Here is a 22,235-nt window from a genome sequence, read left to right as displayed (position 1 = left end):
AAAGTATTCCAGTTCTTCACAGTATTGCATTTTTTTTTTTTTTTTTTTTTTGCACAGTGTTATACAGAACGACAGAGTTTTCCAGTGAAGGCACAAAACTAGAGATCACTTCTGCAAAAGGAAATCCCTACGGACAAACGTGATGAACGAAAGGATGTCAAACATGGAGCGGAAACAGGGTTTTTTTTTTTTGTTTTTTTTAACACAACATAAAACTAACTTCAATCTCTCTACCGACAAGAAAGGTAGTAGTGTCATAATCAAACTAACATTGACTGCAGGTTTACCGCTTCTCTCTCTCTCTCTCTCTCTCTCTCTCTCTCTCAGAGCACGTTTCCCCCTGAAAACATTTGTAACACGTATCTTCCGGACTTTTTCCCCCGACCTGTGCATGACCCCCCGCTGATTGTCCACTTCACAACCCTTCATATGAAATCCAACAAATGCTCTCTGTTGGTTTAGTGCAACTGTCCTTCAAATACTGTCCCATTAAAATAGACCTCGCTCTGCTACAAAAGTACACGTAGTAGTACATGATAACAGTATAAGTACTTTTTTTTTTTTTTTGTTGCTACATATGAAGCATGCTTTCACAGTAACACAACAGCTACATATGTAGTAGTAGTAGTAGTAGTAGTAGTTGTAGTAGTAGTTGTAGTAGTAGACGGCCTCATGCATCTTCCACCACCTTTTTGTTGTCACAACAGGAATCAGTACACACATGAAGCGCTGCACACAGTCCTCCACACACACACACACACACACATCTTTCAAGAGTTATGCTGCTGTTTGCATAAAAAACCAAGAACTCCAGTTTCAGTGATTATTCAAGGTTTAAGTTCAGACTAAGTTCAGACTAAGGTCAGGTTAATAGAAACGCTGAATCAGAGGAGAGTAGATGCGCTGACGCAGGTCACCCTGGTTTTATGATCGGCCTTTAACTGAAGTCTGCAGACGGTAACAGTAGCAACAGATCGGACGGATGAAAGACGTCAGCACACAGAGCGATGCATCCATCCTCTCTGTGTGCTGACAGCCCCCCCACCCCACCCCCACAATACTAAGAGCAGGTTTGTTTTAATTGACAGCAGCAGTAACACTTCAACTCAGCTCATCAGTGCCCAAATACACAACATGCTAACAGACTCAGAAGTCTGATCACACAGCGAGATCTCTGGAATAATCTGTCTGCAACTTTGTCCAAATGGAACTAGATCAGGTTTGTAATGTGGTGAGAAGCAGAGAGGGCAAACCTGACGGGAGTCAAGTTTACCCTCAGCGTTTCAGTGCTATTCAAGAGATGGTGCCGCGTATCACTGGAGCGGTTACACATCCATCTAACTTGGTTTTGGAAGAAAAAAAAATACAGTGCATAATTTGGCTTAAATATTTGGCAACTTTCAATAAATTTGAAATAAATCATGAGATTTAAGACTTAAGAATTATAAAAATTAGAACTTAAAACAAGAGAATTTCAATAAAAATGTCTGAAAGACATCATTTCTCAGCAGAGGAACCCTACATCATGATGAATTTAATTTGAGGAATAAGACCTTTAAGACCAAATGTTCTACCAAGTTAAAGTACTGCAGGACTACTACTTCCACTTGACGACACATTATAGCTTTGTATACAAAATATCTATTAACACCGTCAACGAAACCTAAACCAACGACAGCAAAGATACATTTTTACACCGAATACCGTCTTTTAACATTTACATTCTTATCATTGGATGAGTGCAAAAAGAACGCGTAAACGGGTCGAATGACGCAGGGAATGGAATGACTCAATTTAAAACAAAAGAGTTTCGCTTCGTTTACTGCAGATAACTGTCATGCATTCACGGCACTGTAAAGTCACTTTGGATGAAAGCGTTGATACGACGTCATTCATTTGTGATCGGAGAATCTCCACCCGTTTCTGTGTGAGCGAGTGCGACGTTTAAAGCCCGGAGCGGCGAGACAAAATAATCAGGTTCTTAAAACACGGCGTCTCTTCAGCGCGAGCTAAACGTTAACTCGAGAAGTACATTCGTTGTGTGTGTGGCGTCTTCCAGACGTGGGCCAAACTGCAGCTGCGTGTTCATGGCTTGTTTTGGAGGAGAAGAATATGCAGTTTCCTTAAAGACCGGAACACACTAGCTCCATGAAAAGTGACAAAAGCAACGTTTTATTGACATGCTGCACTTTGTCTAATGAAATAATAAGACCAAAAACAACAACACGGTCGTGTCTTGATACTTTCTGACTTCCTGTCTGTGGTTCTCAGCTCCAAGCCCATTGGTTCCTACTATTGTAAATAATAACTGATGACTGATTAAGAAACGACAACACATAGGCCCGAAACAAAATAAGCGTTAAATGTTACACCTCACACTTTTATTGTGCTCATTGCTTAGAAATGTATGTGGAAAACACTGAAGAAGGTCAAATACTCCAGACAGAGCATTCTAGGGTCTGTCTGCACAATGGAAAGTACAGTGACACATCGAAAGTTTAGCTTAAAGCCTATTCATCAAATAATATGTCGCAAGAGTGAAAACAATGTCTGGTTAGCCTCGAGACTGATAAAAAACAGGAACCAGAGCTTTCCAGCAGTAGACATAGTTTTGGCCAGCAAGGCTTGACCTTCTGACTGCCGGCGACACTTAGCTGAACCCGGTTTCTGCCTACGCTGCACATCATGCACACATACTGATAGCATCAAGGAAGGAGGGGAAATCCGTGAGCCTGGAGGGATGGACATCCCTGTGCTCCAATGAGGCCCTCAGAAAGTCTAAACCAAGAGCCGCCTCCACCATAGTAAACCAATCACATCATTTGTCAAAAATATACATAATACCGCTGCGCACTCTGTTTAAGCGCCCTTTTTCTGTTCTTATGTGCAGATTCTAGGTCCGTGCACGTTTAACTGCTGGACTAAATACTCCTGTTATAATTGAATAAATGTAATATTGCTTTTAAGACAATTCAACAAGTCGTGTATTGATTTCTGTCCACAACACTACTGAGGACATACATGTTTTCACTTTCGATGGAGCTCTCCGGTCTTTGTGCTAAGCTAGGCTAACACATAGTGGACGGAGCTCTCCGGTCTTTGTGCTAAGCTAGGCTAACACATAGTGGACGGAGCTCTCCGGTCTTTGTGCTAAGCTATGCTAACACATAGTGGACGGAGCTCTCCGGTCTTTGTGCTAAGCTAGGCTAACACATAGTGGACGGAGCTCTCCGGTCTTTGTGCTAAGCTAGGCTAACACATAGTGGACGGAGCTCTCCGGTCTTTGTGCTAAGCTAGGCTAACACATAGTGGACGGAGCTCTCCGGTCTTTGTGCTAAGCTAGGCTAACACATAGTGGACGCACAGAGACTCTGGCAAACCTTCCCAAAAAGGTTTCCTTTAAAGAAAAAGTGGAGTATTCAACAAAAACAAAAGGAGGGTAACGATCGACGGGTGTGATTGGCTACATAGGACCTCGACTGCCAGAAAAATAACAACAAAAAAATCAAATTAAAGTATTTACAAATCAACATATCTAACTTCTCTCTCTATGTACAATTATCAGACAGTATCAGAATCGGTCCTTATGCAGTGAACGCCACCCGTGGTTTGAAACCTTTTCAAAACAAAAGCCATGAATGAAACGCAGTTTATTTGACCCAGGACCGGTGTCATCAAACTCCTGTCTGTGCTTTACAAACCGAATCAGAGGGGTCTTTGACGGCTACGTACGACATATGATGTGGACAGGTAACAAGATCTATAGAAGACATGGAAATAAAGACCTTCACGGATCTTTGTCTCGCATCGTCGCGAGCTAGCCGACATGCTAACATTCGCAGATGATATTAGAAGACATTGTTTAATCTAATGCGTAAGCTTTTGCGTCATCCAAGCACCTCCTTTGCTACAGCCCCATGTGCTGCTTTCATTTGGCCTCAAAAGCACAGACAGAGGTCCGATAACTGGACTGAAGGGCAGTTTTGTTTTTCCTCTCGCGGGACATAAAGGGTCAACCGGAGGAGAGGACGTGTCAGCAACGTCACCGAGAACTAGTCATCCTCATTCCACCGTCTTCAAAAATTCAACAACGACTCAGTGGATGAATACAAAAGCATGTTTGTACCTGAAATTTCTCTAAAATACACAGGATTCAGGATGTAGGTGTCACTAAAGACTGAGATTAATACTGCAATAAATACTGTGATTTGTGCTGAGAAATAAGACAAAAAAAAAAAATCTATAAACTGTTATTAATTTATATGTTTGAATACTGAAAGTTTACCCACACTTATTCAGCATCATAATCTATGGAAAAGTACAAAATATTCAATAACACAGTGCTGGGAATACAATATCGTCACAATATAGTATTATGTACTCGAATACAATGCGATGTCAATGTGGTCATGCAGTAATTATAGTTATTGCATTACCCTGTTACGCAGTAATAGTTACTGTGATGTGTATTTTTTTTTTGATGTATTCTCTCATAAGTGTAATCTTATTTCTTATTTTCTCAGTTTGATTCATAAAAAAATACTTTTACTTTACAAATTGTGTCATTTAGGAGAAGCAATTGTACATGTAATGTAATATATGCAAAATGATTTGAAATACTAAAGGAAAAAGTAAATGTTTTTTCTGATATATATATATATATATATATATATATATATATATATATATATATATATATATATATGAACATTTGGAATAAAAATACATATTGCAGACACTTTTTAAATCCTTATATCTATTACTAATAAAGAACATCCTGTACAATGTATGCAAAAATCAATTACTTTTAGTCTCAATAAATCTAAACAGTTCAATGTCAAAATATTTTGAAGACGATTATCGCCAGGTTAGAGATTTTAGCCCAAAAAAAGCTTTAGAAAGAATGAAGACCCGTCTGCACCCTTCTAAAGGAGTGTGTTGTTTTAAAGGTGCAATGTTACATAACCTGCCTTCAGTTATATTGGTGTCATCCTCCCCGATATCAGTAGATATCGCCGCAACAATATACGCAAACATCTTTGACAGAACGTCAAAAGCGTAACCTCTTCACATTCTGTTGACCGAAAACATCTGGCCAGATGTGACACACACAACTGCTCCAGAGAAGCTGGACGTGAATGTGACCGTTCTGTACTTTTCCATAGGTTACCACACTGGAATAATTGAATGAAGCTTTACCCGCTGACCGCCTCCCCCCCGTCTCCCCTGGTGATCCTCTACAGTTCTACGCCTCGTACCCGGCGGACCGGCGCCGCTGGTGGTTCCAGATGTCGTCTCTGTGTTCGGGTCGACAGAACAGCCGGGACGACTGGGCCAGGCGCTCGCGGTGCTCCCGCTCACGGTCTCGCTCCCCGCCGCCGCCGCCGCCCGCCTTGGAGAACAGAGGACGGCCGCCGAACTGCGAGGAGGAGTGGCTTCTGTTGTCGTGGAGGCCGGACGAGGACAGCTGCCCCCCCGCTGACCTGGAAATGTCACATGAGGAACAAATGAAGACAGGAAGTGGGGAGGAGGTGGTGAATGGAAACAAGACTGGAAACAAAATGAATGAATGTGAATGAATGCATGTTTCCGTCCACTACTGTTTCGTGAATAATGGGCGATGGGAGGAGCTAATTCAGTCATAAATTCTACAGAAGAACATAGACAGACAGGTTAAATGTCACATGTTTAGCAATGAAGAATAAGTCCTCATGAAGGATTTAGCAGCCGCTCCGTCACCTTTTGGCTTTGATTCAGACCAGCAGCAGTTTATCTGCACTTAGAGGGTGAATCCTGCTGAGCAATAAGCCTTTTTTTTTGTGACGACTAAATTCCCTTTTCCTTGTCTTTCAGCAGGTCACTTCAAAAAACGTGAGAGAAGAATAAAGATCCTGCAGAGAAATGTCTCGTGTGAAGCTAATAATGGTGACGGATACATCTAAAACAAACCGCCTAGAGAACCTAAAATAGATTTAAAACGCTAAATTTGTCCACATAAAACGTGTAAACCCAGCTCAGTATTATGGGATGAGTTTACTGCAGGTGACTTATGCTACAGCTACATGTTGTACAACATCATACGAGCCAACGTGGAGGTACCAACCTGCTTTTAGTGATTCTGTGAGGTCCATTATCGGTTGGCTGCTGGTACTGAAACACAAGCAGACATTAGCTTTTAAATTTAGGACTAATTCAGTGTTTAAGTCAGTGTGTGTTTGTGCTCATGACTAAAGATCTCTGCAGCGGCGGAAGAAGTATTTAAAAGCATTAAAATATGAAGTAACATCAGGAAAATGTACTTTAAGTATCAAAAGTAAAAGTCCAAACAATACAACATGTCCCTCTGAAAATGTGGTGGAACAGAAGTGTGAAGCAGCCTGATGTGGGGATCCTTCAGGGCAGCACTTCAGCGGATGCTGTACCTTGTAGTGGCTGCACTGCTGCGGGCTGCCGTTGACCTGGTAATACTCCACCAGCCTCTCGGCCAGAGCGATGCGTCTCAGCAGATTCTCGATGAAGCGCTGGATTCGAACTTTCCCGCACGTCTCCTGTCGAGCCGCCGCTTCCAGGAACTTCTGGATGGTTATCACCTCCCTGGGAAACAGAAATCATATCGAAGTATGAGTAAACGTGCTTTTCACCTCCGGCTGGTCCAGCGAGCAGCGAGCAGCGAGCAGCTCACGTCAAGCCACTACAAACATCTGCAATCTTCTTAACACCAGTAACATGTGCAGCAGAACTCCCTGTTGTCCGGTTACCTCTCTCGACGCTCCAGCTCGTTCTCCGAGGCGTTGAGCTGCTCCCTCAGCGCGGCGATCACCATGACGGCCACGTCCACCTGCCGGCTCAGTGACCTCTCCCTGTCGGCCACTTCCTGCCTCTCCTGGGCCAGGTGCTGCGAGTGAGCGCGCTCGCACAGGAGCTCCGTGTCGGTCTGGGCGAGCTCCGTGCTCACCTTGGCCAGCCGGCGCTGCATGGAGCTGTCGGCCGCCCGCAGGATCCGGGCCAGTCGTCGGCGCACTGCGGCCGAGGCCGCTGCCGTCTCCAAACCCGAGTAGGAGTTCTGCTCTGGTGGCGACAGTAAAGGAGACGAGTTACTGACCTCCTGAACTACGTTTGAGGCGTCCCCAAGTACAGTTTCAGTGGCATTTGCCTTCCACACAGATATAGAATACAGAATATAACTGTGCTCCAAAAAGTATAGTAAGAAAGTAAACCTGAACGCACCGACCAGGTCCAGGTCCAGGTCCAGGTCCGGGTCTGTCGGGGGGCCAAGAGGAGCTGAAGAAGGGAACGGGAGGCGATGGTGGTTGAGGTGATGGTGGCACGTGTCTGACTTTTTTAAGGACATTTTGATATCCTCCTCGTTTCTACCTCCATCTCTCTCTTCACCTTCGTCGTCGTCATCCTCGTCTTCATCTTCTGTCCCGAATTCCTCTTCTTCGTCGTCGTCCTCGTCCTCGTCGTCCTCCTCCTCCTCAGCCTGCGTCCCCACCCCGACGCTCTGGGTGCGTCTCCTCACGGAGCTGTAGGAGTGGGGGTACCCGCTGTCTCTGCTGTCGCTGAGGGAGCGGACGTGAGGCGGCCGCCACGCGCTCTGCTGCCCCCTGCGGGTCGGGAGGCTCATGTCGTGCCAGGGGATCGCTGCCGTCAACGGGTCGGGGAGTTTGCCGGTGATGCTGAAGCCGCCGGCGGTCACGTCCGGCGAGCGGTACGAGTGGCGGTACTCCAGGTGGGCGCGGAGCGAGGCCAGGCTGCGGAAGCGCTCCTGTTCGCCACAGCGGGGGCAGCGGAAGGGGAGGTCGCAGGAGGTGGCAGTGCTGCCACAGGGCTGGACGTTCCTCTCCAAGAGGAAGGAACCAGAACCTCTGGAACACAACTTCTGCTGCATCACTCCACACCTGGAGCACAGAGGAGAAAGTAAGAACTCAGGGACGCAACTATACAAAGAGAACATGTGAATGAATACCTTGGCGTTTTTCCCTGTTGTTCTGACAAAGAAGTCATTTCAACATATGTTCTTGAGCTCTGGGAACTGACATTTTTCTGAAACGTTAAATCTAAAATTGACTTAAATATAATTGGCAAATATATTGATGATCGTGTTCGTCATTCGTCAAGCAAAGAGAGCAAATATTCCCTCATTTCATTCTCTTCTTTTTTAAGATTCGCTGCCATTGATTGAATAATGTGAGAATGTGCTGAATATTTTTGGGGGTTTTGGGCCGTTGGTCTGACATAACAGGACATTTGATGACAACGCCACTGAGCATTTTATCATTATTCACAGACTCAAATATTCATTGATTTATCGGGAAAAATAACAGAATACTGAACAATAATGTAAACTATCTTGGTTGAAGCCCTAAAACTACACAACAGTACAGATTATAATCCAATTAAATGGTTCCAATCAGACTAGAACAGTTTAAGTAAGTAAGTAAATGTTACAGTAACCAAAACACTGTAATCGGATATCAAGATATGTAAAACTTCTTTGAATACACAAAGGGTTAAAAGAAAACTCCAGGTGACCCGGTCGTCTTGATAATAAGAGATTTAACTCGAGCTGTCATATTAATTTCAATAGTTACAGTGATAGCTGTAAAAATAGATGATATGCCATTCATGTTCATCACCAAAACAATATTTAAATTAAAGGAGAAGAACAAGAACTGATTAAAAAAAAAGAAAAGAGTAAAATCATGCAGAATGAAAAATGAGGAACAAAGCAGCTCCACATAGTATAAAGTGTAAGTGAAATTAGGAGAGATTCCCTCAGATGACAGAAAAGTTCTGACACTTAACTTTGGTAATTCAGAGGAAACTGGAAGCTCAGCATCAACAAGGCGTGTTGCTTTAATTAAGCTAATCCTCCAGAAATAGAGGGTTAGCGTTAGCACTATTGGAATTGGATAAATCAGTTTCAAACCTCTTCAATCTCACCACTGAGTGGGCTGCAGAGGGCCCAGAGGAAAAGGGAAAATACTCGAGGGTCAATCAAAACTTTATTTCAGACTCAGGGTCCAGATAAGACAGAACATTACATAGAATAAAATGACATAAAAAAAGGCACAATAAAAGCTTTACAGACAGATGTACCAATGTCTGCACAGCTGGGACTAAACCTCATGTTTGATAAAACCAAGATGACTTCATGTTCATTAAGCTGGTAAAATTAATGTATACCTAAGATTTCTTAAGACAGTTTGGTCACTTAAGACTTTTCTGGACAAATTCAAAATTCCAAGTTTCAACATAATTCTCCCGTCATGCAACACTGTGGGCACAGTTACACCTTCAGCGTCCATTTATTAAATCCATCACACCATCTTTAGCATCATTAGCATCATTAGCAGTTAGCACTAGCTACCTGGCTGCTTGCTCTGAGAGGCTAAAGTTAGCTTGCTAGCTAACAGGAAACAACCGCAAGAATCATGAAAACGGAAAACCCGTAAATGTGCAGCTGTTGCACGTGCAACGGTAGATTTTTAAATAAACGTCTAACCGTTAGTGTCTGAAGGTGTCATGTCGCAGATGGAGACCGACATAAGCCCGCATGATGTCATTCATTCACGAGACACAGTGTACCACCGTTAAGTTATCAAGGGATCAATAACAACACCACATCCGGTGGGCCCTTTCAGAATAAAACGCATGAATTAGGTGCGCTTGTTACTTCCTTCTTGGTTAATAATGTAACATAGTCATAAGATATTGAGATGGAGTCATACAAATAGAGAACAAATAAGCGATCTTGAAAAGAGTTTTATTTTCATTGCAGTACTTTGATCATGTACAGTGATGCACTGCATGTGAAATACATACAGCACAAACAGTCATTGTGCATATTTATAATACCCGATAATCTCATCACAGTAATGTTTCAAAGCCGCAGTTTCACAACCACAATAAAGATTGTGAGTGTTTCCATAAACCTGAGTTCAGGTAACTTCCAGTATAAAGGTCATTCAACTGTTAGGTGTTTAAATCAGGGGTCATCAGTAAACGAATCAACCTGGGATTCAACATTCATAATAAAGATTGTAATAAAGATCTGACATGTGAGACCTTAGCTGCTGCAATCAGGTGTTATTTTGGCAGAAGATCACAGCCACAGAGTAAACAAGTGATGCTGATGAACTCTACATAAAAACCTGTATAAAGAGCAAAAAGCAATCCAACTATGCAGGAAAACACCAACTTTCTATTCATCAAGTTCATTAACTAGGTGTCCTGAAGACAATTTAAGTTGTTATTACATGTTTAATTTGTATGTAGTTATAGCATTTCTTATGATTCAGACGGCCTGCCTTTTTTATTCTTGCACTTGGGGGCACCAAAGTTTAAATCCTACATATAGAAGACATTCAGGTTACTGGAGGTGTATGGTTTGGGGTGTGTTGTAGCCACACTTCACTGTAATTATTTGTTCTTGTGTGATCTGCCCATCTTTAAAATTTGTATCTTTAAATTGTCCTATTTCCTGCTTTATTTGCTTTGTATTTTTTTATATCTTTCTATGCTTTATATAAAGCACTTTGGTTGACCTTTGTGTTTGAAAACTTTTCATGCCTGAAACCAATTAGGATGTTCTGTCTGTGACGGCATGCTGCGCACAAACTCCAGAAACACTGGTTCTCTTACTTTGAACGATATATAACTTACTGTCAACTTGAAAATGATGACATGAAAATCCATCTATGTTCCTCTGCTTCCTGTGTTGATGAGCATTGTATGTCAATTTTTTGGAATTCTGGTTTTATTCACTGTTATTAGTCAACCCGGCAATCACATACTTTGCTGCTCATACGGGGTCTAAAAGAACAGTTTGACATTTTGGGAAATATGTTTTTTTACCTTCTGGTGGAGACTCAGTTGAGAAGATTGATTCCACTTTCCAAAAAGTCTGGGAGCTAACAGCTAGCTTGGTTCTTTAAATGGTTTTAAAAAACCCATCTACCAGCACTTCTTAAAGGGACAGTGTACTGCCCCTTTAAAACTAACCTATTACATTTTTATATCTCATTTGTTTAATCTGTATTTCTTGGTCTTGATTTCCCAAAATGTGAAACTATTCTTGTTTTCTGTAGTTCACAGGTTGGAGTTAAAAGACAAAACTCCAAACACTCTTGTTTCTCCCTCCCTTTCTTCATTTTATTCCTTCTTTCTCTGAGCCTGTGATAAAGGAACTTTTGGCCCTGAACCGCCTCCACAGAACCTCCTCTAGCAACCAGGTGAAGAAGCATCTGTGCAGTGCCTGAGAGGGAGGTCAGTCTGACTCAGCTCAGGGCAGAAAAGTCCCCCAGGCTCTTCTTCTACATGCGTTCCCTCCCTCTTTCCCCTTCTTTTCTTCTTCTCTCTTTTCCTACTGACAGTGCCGTTGGTAGTTGAGTTTGGCTCCCAGCCTGGTTCCTGCCAGGTGTTTGTTGAAGGCGTCGTCCATCTCTCGGCTCTGTTCTGGCGTAAAGTGGTTCTTCCAGTCACCGACCTCACCTGCTCAGGGACACAAATATGAGGCAGTTTAAAACCCTCTGATTTACCCCTTAAAGTTCTTCTCAGAGCTTCAAAATAATAATAAATAATTTGTATCTCTGTTTCAAGTCATGTTCTTCTTTCTGAATCTGTCAAACTGATGTGGGTTGATTTCAAGAATGGCTTTTTTTCCTTTTGCAAATGAACTCTTCATGTGCTAAATTATAGGGAGAAAGTCTACAAAATAATAAAGATTTGTTAAATAAATGACAGTTTTTAGCTCCATGTGTTGGTCAATATGAGCAGAGCTGGAGATCTATGGCATGTGCAGTAAATATGCACATTGCAGTTTAGTTTTAAAACAAATGCCTACAATGGATATTCACTTCAGTAAAAACACACTCAAAATATGTTGTTGTGGTGAGGCACCTTTTCTGAAGATGACGTTTCCCAGAGTACCGTGGGAGTTGGCGGAGCTCTTCTTCATGGCGTTGAAGGTGCTCCCCTCTGCAATCTGCTGCACCTGAGCCTCCGTCAGGCTGAAGCCAAAGAAGGTGTTGATCTGACGGACGCCCTCGCTCAGGTCCTGCAGGACAGGAACCAGAACCAGAGCCGTTACAGACAGACGCCTATACGCAGTGATTGTTTTTCATATGGTAATGGTGATGGTTTTTCATATATGTGAAAACAATAACAGAATTACTCTTATACATTCTTCAGAAAGCTACCGCTCTCTAAGTCCTTGTGTGCTCCACCTGTTTTAGCTCTTCATAGGTGACGATCATAACGTTGGGGTCGTCCATCTTCTTCTCCCAGGCCAGAGCGTGATCAAAGTATGACCCCCACGCAACTACACACACACACACACACACACACACACACACACACACACACACACACACACACACACACACACCACCATCAAAGTTTAGTACTTTTACTTTTTAGACTTAGTACATTTTATAGCTAAGGCAAGACTTTTACTTTGCAGAGGGATATATTTGCTACTATAGATCTGAACTTCACCACTGATCACATCTCACCAAAAAGAAGAGATGGCAAAAAGTTATAAAGCTGCACCATTTTATGAAATAGGGTATCAAGTTTGATGTCTGGCAGAAGTTTCGTAAGTTCTTCTATAGGGTGATTTTGCCAGTCAAAAGTAAAAAGCCAGCCAGAAAGTAACTGGCAAACTTCCATTCAAAGCGTTAGTCAGGGGTGCAGCAGTCCAAGAAGCAGTCAGGCACTAACAAAGGCTGGACAAAAGAACAATAGAGGATCTGGCAGAGATTGAACAGAGGTGGGCCGGCAAACATGACTAATGAAGAAAGTGCAACCGGGTTAGGTCAGGTGACGGCAGTGGTAGGGGTTACTGCAGAGCGGGAGGGAGATGACCGATGGCAGGGAAACAAAGAAGCCGGAGCTGTTCTCCGGCATTGTGATTGTGGGTGGAAGCTGTCAGCATTACAAACACATGAAGCGATCAAGTTAACCTCTGTACAGCGCTGCAATCGCTGCAGGCAGTTATTTACAGTCACGGTGGTGGAGTTACAGATCACAGTGATGTTGCAGAAACAGTACAGAACATTTCCATTTCCATGAAGAATTGCAGTTTTTAGCATTTCAGCTTTGGCTTCATTTTTCTCCGTCTCACCGTTTTACCGGTTTTACCCAACATTTATCTACTGCTGCTGCTGCTGCTGCTGCTGCTTTACATTAAATGCATTCAAGTCGTAAGGCTTTTATTTTGAAGCACTCTCTGGAAACACAATGTATGTCTGCAATGTAAACAGTTAGCGCTCTAGAGCTAGTTGCTTTTCTGCTGTTCATCTGACAAAGTAGCTGCACAACAGATGTTTGCAATTTATATATATATATATAAAATCCCAAAGTACATTCTCTGGTATTTATTTTATTGAAGTAAACTATTTAATGCAGGCATTTTACCTTTTAGCTGTAATTGAATAGTTGTTCATTATACTTTAGGGTACTTTTACTTCATGAAAGGATTTCAAAACAGATGGTATTAGTCTATGTACTGAGAAACTGCCCTCCTTTGCCCCGTGAAGTCGTGAGAAGCAGTTTTATGAGTGTCTTGATGTCGTAAACTCACTGAGTATTAGTGGCTCTTTAGCCTCACTTGGATTCCATTGAATCCAACACTTCCACGGTGACCTTGCTTAGTCAGCTTTACACAGTGTTTATTAGCCCATAAACACAGCGGAGCTGCAGTATTATAAAGTCAGGATGTGTAAGTGTGTGCAAAGCAAAAAGGCGGTATTTCTGTGTATTATGGAGTCCGGTAGCTCTCAGGAGGAAACGAATGATAATCAGAACGTTCTCAAGCCGCAAAACCGACAATATAAAGGATCAGAAGAAGGAAGGAAAAAAGGGTGCAGCTCCGGGACGAGAAACAGTTGCACGCAAACAACCTGGACCATTTATTACCAGGATGCAGCTGACTGACTCACTCAGCAGAACAGTTGGAGAAAGCTGCTATGTTGGAGAGGGCTGACGCTCATAAGCTCAAGGAATTGAGAGAGATGGAGGAAGCTAAGGCCAACATAAGGCCCAGCTGGAGAAAGACAGAGTGCATTATGGCTGCTCTGAAGGACGAGCGGCTGTTGGAGAATCATCATATCGAGTGACAGGAGGGCCTCAAGCAGACAGGATTGGGAAAAGACTGAGATCTCCATGAGGTCCCATCTGGAAGATCTTAAGAGTCAGATTGCTGAGAAGAAGAAGAAGAAGAAGAAGAAGAAGAAGAAGAAGAAGAAGAAGAAGAAGAAAGGAGGAGCCGCCGCTGCTCTCCACCTCCTGAGGGAACTCAGACTGCAGGTCTAAAGGCCCCGCTGGAGTCTGCACAATCTCATCTGATTTTGCGCGGAATCCGACCCGATGGCCCCGAGGTAAATTAAAAGAATAACTATATAAAAGTTCTCGCTGATGATCTTGTAATTATGAAGGATATGGAAGGATATATTACTATACGGAGGCTTCAGTATTACAGTGAGACCGTTTCCTAACGAGTTCAAAGTTTCTAACAGTGATGTAGGATTTATTTATTGTCAAAGCACCACAACAGAAGGTTGATAACAAAAAAAAGAAACAGCCTCTTGGACAATGCATGCCTGATGCCATGATAACAACGATGGTTCATGCATGCCTGAACCATTGTTGAATGTGGTCCAATTGAAAATGAATTCACAAAGCCTTGTCAGAGAAAAGTGGCTGCAGATGTCTTTGGACCATGATAACACTGTGGTAACCTGAAGGTGGATAGTGTGTGTGTGTGTGTGTGTGTGTGTGTGTGTGTGTGTGTGTGTGTGTGTGTGTGTGTGCTTTTTTTTTCTCACCGTCTCCACTCATGAAGTGGGAGTAGAAGGAATCCCAGGACTCCACAGACGGGAGGACCGGGTTGTTGTTGGAGAAATGATAGAAGGACACCAGAGTGTCTTTAGGGTTCCTGAAGATCACCAGCATCTGCACAACACACAGCACAATGAATAAAACAAACACGTCGGTGCATTAAACTATTAAACTGGTATTGTACAAAACAATTCAAGAAACAAAGGGACTGAATAAAATATGGAAAGAACAGAAAGTACTTCGATTTGAAATGTTGCTGCAGATGTTGTGAAACTTACTTTAGCTTTCTTTGCGTGGAAGGAGGCGGGGATGTTGTCGGGGTGCATGTGAGTCCCCAGAAACCTCGGGGAGGGAGCCTCACCCAGGGCCTGAGGGGAGAGGCGGACCGGGGAGAAAGGGGGAGTCGACTTTACCTTTTACAATATTCAATGATGTGCTGCTATTCAGCGTTAGACATTACAAACTACCACCAGAATGAGATTTCTTATCGTTTGTCAGTTCCCTCAAATAAGACTGTGTTTAGTCTGAGACTAAAACTACTAAGTCAAGGAAAACTGGTGGTTATCCTTGAGAGAAGAAATCATTGCAACAAACATGAGAGTGGTTTCAACCGTCTCATCTAACTCTCGCTAAGAAAGAGAATACACATATTTTCCCCGTTGGTTGAAATCCTTTAATGTCTCCCTGCCATGCTGTTTCTCAGAATGTTAACAGTGCAGAGTTCAACACATGATTAATGAGACATGAACACACACACACACACACACACACACACACACACACACACACACACACACACATACACACCAAACCATGTGTTCCACAACAGTTGAAACATGCCCGGCGGCGAGGTTTCCAAGAATCGTTCTAAACACAAAGCTTTTCTGTTTAATTTCTTGAGTGTTTTCTGATCACACATCTGTCTCACATTACAATTAACTACAGAGACGCTGCACTCTGTTTGACTTTTCAGCTCCGACAGATGGATTTCCTAAACACCAGTTTACTTAATGAGGTTTGGTTTCTGTTTGATTCTCTTCCAAAAGAGAAATAAGAGTTTAGAACAACGAACTGCAACATCCAACCAACACACTGTGGTCATCAAAATGGTTTCCAATGAACTTTCTGTGTATCCACTACTGGATTAATGAGCTAATGTTGGTTTCAGCTGTATTTGTATACTTGTGTAAAAAAAAGAAATCTTGATTTGTAAAGTAACTAAAGCAGTGAGATGAATGTAAGTAAAAAAAAAAAGTACCTTTATGACATCCGGTCCAAAAAACTCGATCAGCGGCGGCATCCTTGCTTCTATTTTCATCCCTGTGGCCTCCGTGATGATCTTCCTCACCACGCCCACCATCCAGTTAAAACCTGCACACACACACACACACACACACACACGCACACACACACACACACACACACACACACACACACACACACACACACGCACACGCACACACAGATAAAGCACAATTTTTGAGATTGACACTCAGAGACCAAAACCTCAGCTCAAGTCTCCAAAATTTCGAAACACGTTTTCTGCCTTGCACCCAGTTTGCAAGTCAACGTGGTACTTTTTGTTGTTCTCTACGTAAGACACATGAATCGGACATAAAGTCACTTGTTTGCCATTTCGAAAAACTGCCATTTTAAAATGCCAGCCCCATGGACCAATTGGCGGACACACATGCCACCTGGCCAAACACCTTGTTGCTTGATTGTTGACTCATCAATCAGGATGCAAGCAGTATAAAAAAGGACCGCAGCTGAGTCAGTGTTTCAGAGTTGTTTTGCCACTTTAATTGTGTGAATTGTGTGTAGTGTTTCGACTAAAATGAGCCCTGGTTTCACGATCGTGTTTTAACAATCGTAAAAGAAAAAAAACAACCTGTAACAATAGCGTACAAAATGCGCTGAATATGTGATCCCGTCACACGTCGTAAAAACAAGTTAACTTTGCAGCTACTTCGGTGGATTCTGCAGCTGCTGCAGGTCAATTATTTCATCTGTTTCACTTCTTCTTCTCTTCTTTCACTTTGGCAGCGAGCCGGCGCGTTAGTCTCCACATTTACTGCTTCCTCTGACAGGTCCTGCTGTTACATAATGACTATGGATCACAGTTAACAGGAGGGGAAACATCAGTACGGGTAATTTAAAGACTGGTTTATGACCGGCCTTCACTGGGAATTTCAACATTTCCTTGCACCATTTGTAGCAGGAGGACCACTCCACGAAGTTTTACTGGACAGGGTTTTTTAAGGCACATTTGTCGCTGTGCAAAAAACCGAATTATTTCTCCAGTGTTACCTGTGCTGTGACAGTAGGCCTATACACACTGTGGAAAATGTTTCAACAATCTGTCAGACACGTAAAGCAAAAGTCTTTTTGAGCAAAAATTCCTCAACCTTCACTTTACTTTTTCTTTGTCCAAGTTTTGAGATATAAATCTTTTGAGATTCCTGCCTTCATGCTCCAATAAATTGCAAATGAATGACATTTGGTTTATGGCGCTCAAAGAGTTGAATATTAGCATGAATACAAAAATTAAAAAGTCAATTTTGGTTCGCTAAAAAGGCTTAAAATAGAGATTTATAATGTGTAATTCAATTGGATTTTTTTAGGGGACAGACAGGGATGATAAAACCAGCTGTATAGCAATGTAGCGCGACACCCACAGAGAAACCAGTGAAACAAATGTTTCAGGCCTATAAACAGCCACAGGCCGTAAATTTGGAGGTCGGGTTAATCCTCCTCAATCTTCCTCCGTATATCACCAAGACGTCAGGAAGCCATTATCTGTGGCAGGCTGCAGTGTAGCACTGATTTAACCGCCTGCAACATCAAAAGGGGCCATTTAGCCGTTTAAACAGCGACTCCCATTGGCTGGGCTGATGGGGCTGTCAGATAAGCTCCACTATCCCCCCCCATGCGGGCCCCCAATCCAAACAGGCCCCTACACATGGAGATGTGGGACGGGTGTGTGTAAGCTAACCTCCAAAGGCGGTGAACGAGTCTGTCGACCAGCGAGCCGGTGTCCAAAAAGCCTCTCAAAAATAAACAATAAAAAGAAAAACATGTCACATTCCTTGAACGCACCGCGGCGACAGCAGGAATGTCGCGCTTTTCTTCCTCTGAAAACCCGCACCGTGAACTTTTTGTGTTTTTAAGAGAAAGAGATTATGTGCCGCTTCTCAATATCAATAAATCATCACCACAGTCACTCAGGTATTAGTGGACACTACAGTACCCAGAAGTCCTGCAAAGCGATGTCAGTAAAGTGAGAATGGTTGAATTTCCATCTTAAATGAATAAACCTTGAATATTTAACATGTTATATGTTGTTTTTTTATTTGTGCAAAAAACAAAATGTGAAAACATCACTTCCCCGTGTGCCAGACTACTTTGTGGTCGGGGAGCAGTGATTTTACAGAAAACCTGTAGTAAAAAAAAAAAGGCAAAGATTCAGGTCTGTGACAGGAAGTGAACTCAGCTGACCTTCCATCAGTGTTTTCTAACTCTTTTGCCTTAAAACAAAACCTCGTTTACTTATAACCACTCGTCTACAGTTACAGGCTCGGTTTATCTAAGGAGTATTTCTTTTCTCCTTGTTCCATTACTTTATTAGAAGCCTTAAAAGATAACAATATACGGTGGCAGTGGTGGATAGTGATCAAGTACATTTGCTCAAGTACTTTACTTAAGGACAGTTTTGAGGTAGGCTAATTGTACTTTACTTGAGTATTTCCATTTTCTTTGTACTTTATTTTTATTCATTTGAATCAGAACCAGGCGCTCTCAACCTTTTCAGTTTGTGACCTCCTATAAAAACACCTGCTTCGAAGGTTCTCAGCTGGTTAAATGTTATCGGCCTCATAGACATTCAGGAGACAGCTGTTTGTGTGAAACCAAAAGTCAAGGTTGACTTATTTTACTGTGCTTTTGTCACATAATACTTGACTGATGCCAAGTTACGTACACTACGTAACAAGCATACTTATCTTAAACCAAACCAAGATCTTTTCCTCAACCTAACCAACTAGTTTTGTTGTCTAAACCTTAAAAGTTGTTTAGCGTCAATTCACAATGTTAACTTTTACTTTCACTTTCAGGTGGTAGGTGCAGTTTGGCCTGTTTCGAAACATAACACTGGCGGGGATGACGGCTGAAAACAGCCATTCAACCGGCCAATAACATTCAAACTGGGTTTCACTAAAGGTGTGGTTCCTTTGGCTTTCATTATATATTCACTGTTTTACACTGTTGAATCTACTTCTGCAAGAATCCGAATACTTCTTGCACCACTGTGAGGTGGTTTACACAAATAAATCACAGGTTCTCAGTCATCTGGCAAACCCCTCTGTTTAACTTGTGACCCCCCCCCCCCCCCCCCCCCCCCCCGACAATCCTGCTGCGCTTTGGTCAAATCATTCATCAAAACTCCGTCCGTGCCACAACCTGACAGACTTGAAACCTGCTACAACTTTTAGACACTTTTACAAGAAGCCGTAAACGTTGACGATAAATAATTTAACAACTCTACGGCAGCAGAGATGTCTGCCTTCTCTTCAATATAATGGGACTTTATGGCACTCAAAGTGCCAAAAAAAACATACATTTTTAAAAACTCAACAGCGATGTCTCTTTCCTGAAATCATGACCCGGTTACTCAAGGTAATCCACAGACCTCATTGTGGGTCGTTTCAAGAAGGAACTAGTTCATAGGGCGACTCACAGCAAAACGATCCAGATGGATAAATAGCAATAGGTGGAAAGATGTATTTTGTATTTTGGGGTGAACTGTCTCTTTAACTCTGCTTTTCTACTGAAGTTTTATTCATTTGTGGATGAAATCTGTCGTGACTAGTAAGTAGTTCACAAAAAAAAAAAAAGTGCTTGTACTTTACTTGAGTATTTCCAATTTCTGGTACTTTCTACTTCTACTCCATTACATTTTTGATATAACTTTAGGATAAATCAATTTAATTTGAGATTATTAATATGAAATATAATTAACAAATAAATGATGACATTGTTGAATTAAAATGAGCTTCACCTTTACCAGCTGCAACATTAAAGTGACGAACATATTAATGCAACAATAATAATAATAATAATCCAAAAATCATAACATATATTATTCTGAGATGAGCCACTCTGCTCAATGAGTACTTGTACTTACTTTAAGTACATGTTGAAGCTTTTACTTTTGTACCTTTACTTAAATACAATTTTAAATTGTAGGTAAAGTAAAAGATCAATAATTCAATAGATCAATAAAGTTACAATCATTAACATTACAAACAACCATCGGAAGGGAGAACAAAGGTCAGAGGTTGTAACAGATGGATAAAATTTTCAGTGACCCCTTTAAAACTTTATTAATCATTTATTTAAAAAAAAGTGTAACAGCATCTGACGGTTGTTACTCTCCGACTGAACAGCTCTGAGAAAAAACTCACCGCATTTGGGATAAGCCACCAGCATGATGTCGTCCTCTCTGGCCTCGATGTTCCCCAGAGCCTTTAGGTTATCCTCTGGACACATGAGGCGCGGGTACAACACCCCGTTGTATCTGTACAACTTCTCCTCGTCCTTGATGTCCTTTGCGGCCTCCATCTTGGACTGCACTTTGGCGAAGGCGTCGGTGCTCATCTTGATTCAGTAAAGCAATGATCTGTGCAGCTGAGAGTCCATCCACTGCTGCCCTGAGAGGGAATGAGTAGCACTGAGAAAGAGAGAGAGAGTAAGAGAGTGAGAGAGAGAGAGAGAGAAAGGGTGTGTGTAGCTGTAGTAAAAGGAGGAGGCACCGGGCACCTCCTCCTTTCATTACACACACACACACACACACACACATACACACACACACACACACACATGCAGGAAAATGTGTGTGTTCGTGAAAGAGTGAACGATGGGAGATGCCAGTACAATATCTACCAGATGGGAGTAACGTGCTGACTGACAGTCCGCAGACCCCAAGTCACACACACACACACACACACACACACACACACACACACACACACACACACACACACACCTAATTACCTACTAAAGACTTTATAATCATCATGTTTTTTTTCACATTCCTCTGTAGGTGCAGTTTATTTGTGCAGCTCAGAATCACATTCTCGTTTGACTCTACAGGCGTTTACAGCATTTGCCAACCAGACCCCAAAGATGTGTGAAGAAGACGAGGATCAACTCCCCCACAACCGCTTCAGGAATAAGGACAGAGAGAGGGGAGAAAACTTTGAAAGAGTTTATTGTCGCACGCCCATAGATGTGCAAGAAAGAGTTTATGAAAGCACATGATTAAAGAATTGAAGCAATAGAGGCCCTATTCTGGATCAAGCGCCAAAACCTCTGCATCCTACATTACCCATGACGCAAATCTATAGCTTTTAGCTGGTTAACTCAGACGGTCAACTGACTATAACTCCTCAAGCAACCTAGTCTCCTTAATTACATTTATATACAATAACGGGTCAAAAGTTAGTAATAAGCTGTGAGACTGATCTTTTCCTTCTTTCCTTCAATAAAGGCTATTTTAACAGAGATTATACATAATTCACACACTTTTGTCCCCAAAAGGAGCTTTCCAGTTTACACCATTCATGCAATTCCAAAACTGTTGAGTTTAGAAATATTCAAATACACCATTTTGGATGAACATAACACATGTATACCACACATCATGCCCCACACTTCATAGTCATAGTCCATAAAGTTTGCATATCTGTAAACGGGAGATAAAGTTGTCGAGTTTCATATGATACCAATATATTAACGCTGGCTTCAAAACTGAGTGATGCCAGCTGCAGGTCTCAGAGGGCTTTAGAGGGATTCAGAAATCAAGACTCAGTTAAATTGAAGTGCAGCTCTCAGGTCATAGGATGTGGTTTCCTAAAAGTAAAACTTCGTCTGCCCGAGCAGAGTCGATTTCACATCCTCCGCCTGCTTTCGTACAATGAGGGTGAAAGGGAGCTATAAACCATTTGGTAATGGTCCATTGACTTTCTCTACTTTCTCTAAGATCCTCAGTTAATAAAGACATGAATCACTCAGCTGGCGCGGTTGTAATGTATTTACTTCTTATTGCATAAAACCGTTGAGCCTTGTTAGTGGTTTCAGTCTCTCCACTACAGATGTTGGACCTGTGGAACCTTCAGCCTCTCTGGAGCATCAGTGAGGTCCAACGGCGAGGTTTGGTGAGCAGGTCCGGCTGCGGCCGCTGTTCCGGTTCATCCCAAAGCTGTTGAATGGGGGTCGAGGTCAGAGCTCGGACCGGGCAAGTTCTCCCCCCCCAGACTGGGCAAACCATTCCTTCATGGAGCCGGCTTTGCACACGAGGGCACTGTGTGCTAAATGGGGACGAACATTTGGAT

The 22,235-nt window shown here is 42.4% G+C and overlaps 2 protein-coding genes across 2 annotated transcripts; both read right to left on the bottom strand.

The window, feature by feature from the left end:
* Nucleotides 1–4,739: 4,739 nt before the first annotated feature.
* Nucleotides 4,740–9,591, bottom strand: znf365 (zinc finger protein 365). Its single transcript, XM_068731880.1, has 6 exons — nucleotides 9,509–9,591; nucleotides 7,228–7,901; nucleotides 6,759–7,068; nucleotides 6,423–6,594; nucleotides 6,104–6,150; nucleotides 4,740–5,483 (listed from the first exon to the last, which is right to left on the bottom strand). The coding sequence occupies exons 2-6, from the start codon at nucleotides 7,889–7,891 to the stop codon at nucleotides 5,246–5,248; spliced, it is 1,431 nt and encodes a 476-aa protein (XP_068587981.1). The 5' UTR covers nucleotides 7,892–7,901; nucleotides 9,509–9,591; the 3' UTR covers nucleotides 4,740–5,245.
* A 161-nt stretch (nucleotides 9,592–9,752) lies between these two features.
* sult6b1 (sulfotransferase family, cytosolic, 6b, member 1) lies at nucleotides 9,753–20,593 on the bottom strand. The gene is made up of 7 exons (XM_068731887.1): nucleotides 20,307–20,593; nucleotides 16,103–16,215; nucleotides 15,123–15,212; nucleotides 14,832–14,958; nucleotides 12,231–12,325; nucleotides 11,905–12,061; nucleotides 9,753–11,496 (listed from the first exon to the last, which is right to left on the bottom strand). The coding sequence occupies exons 1-7, from the start codon at nucleotides 20,497–20,499 to the stop codon at nucleotides 11,369–11,371; spliced, it is 903 nt and encodes a 300-aa protein (XP_068587988.1). The 5' UTR covers nucleotides 20,500–20,593; the 3' UTR covers nucleotides 9,753–11,368.
* Nucleotides 20,594–22,235: the final 1,642 nt, after the last annotated feature.

The sequence above is a fragment of the Cebidichthys violaceus genome, unplaced genomic scaffold, assembly GCF_023349555.1.
Source record: "Cebidichthys violaceus isolate CVI_PGR_0920_01 unplaced genomic scaffold, fCebVio1.0.p SCAF_54, whole genome shotgun sequence".
Taxonomy (NCBI): domain Eukaryota; kingdom Metazoa; phylum Chordata; class Actinopteri; order Perciformes; family Stichaeidae; genus Cebidichthys; species Cebidichthys violaceus.
The sequence above is the reverse complement of the archived record's forward strand: the minus strand, read 5'-3'. Positions and strand labels throughout refer to the sequence as shown.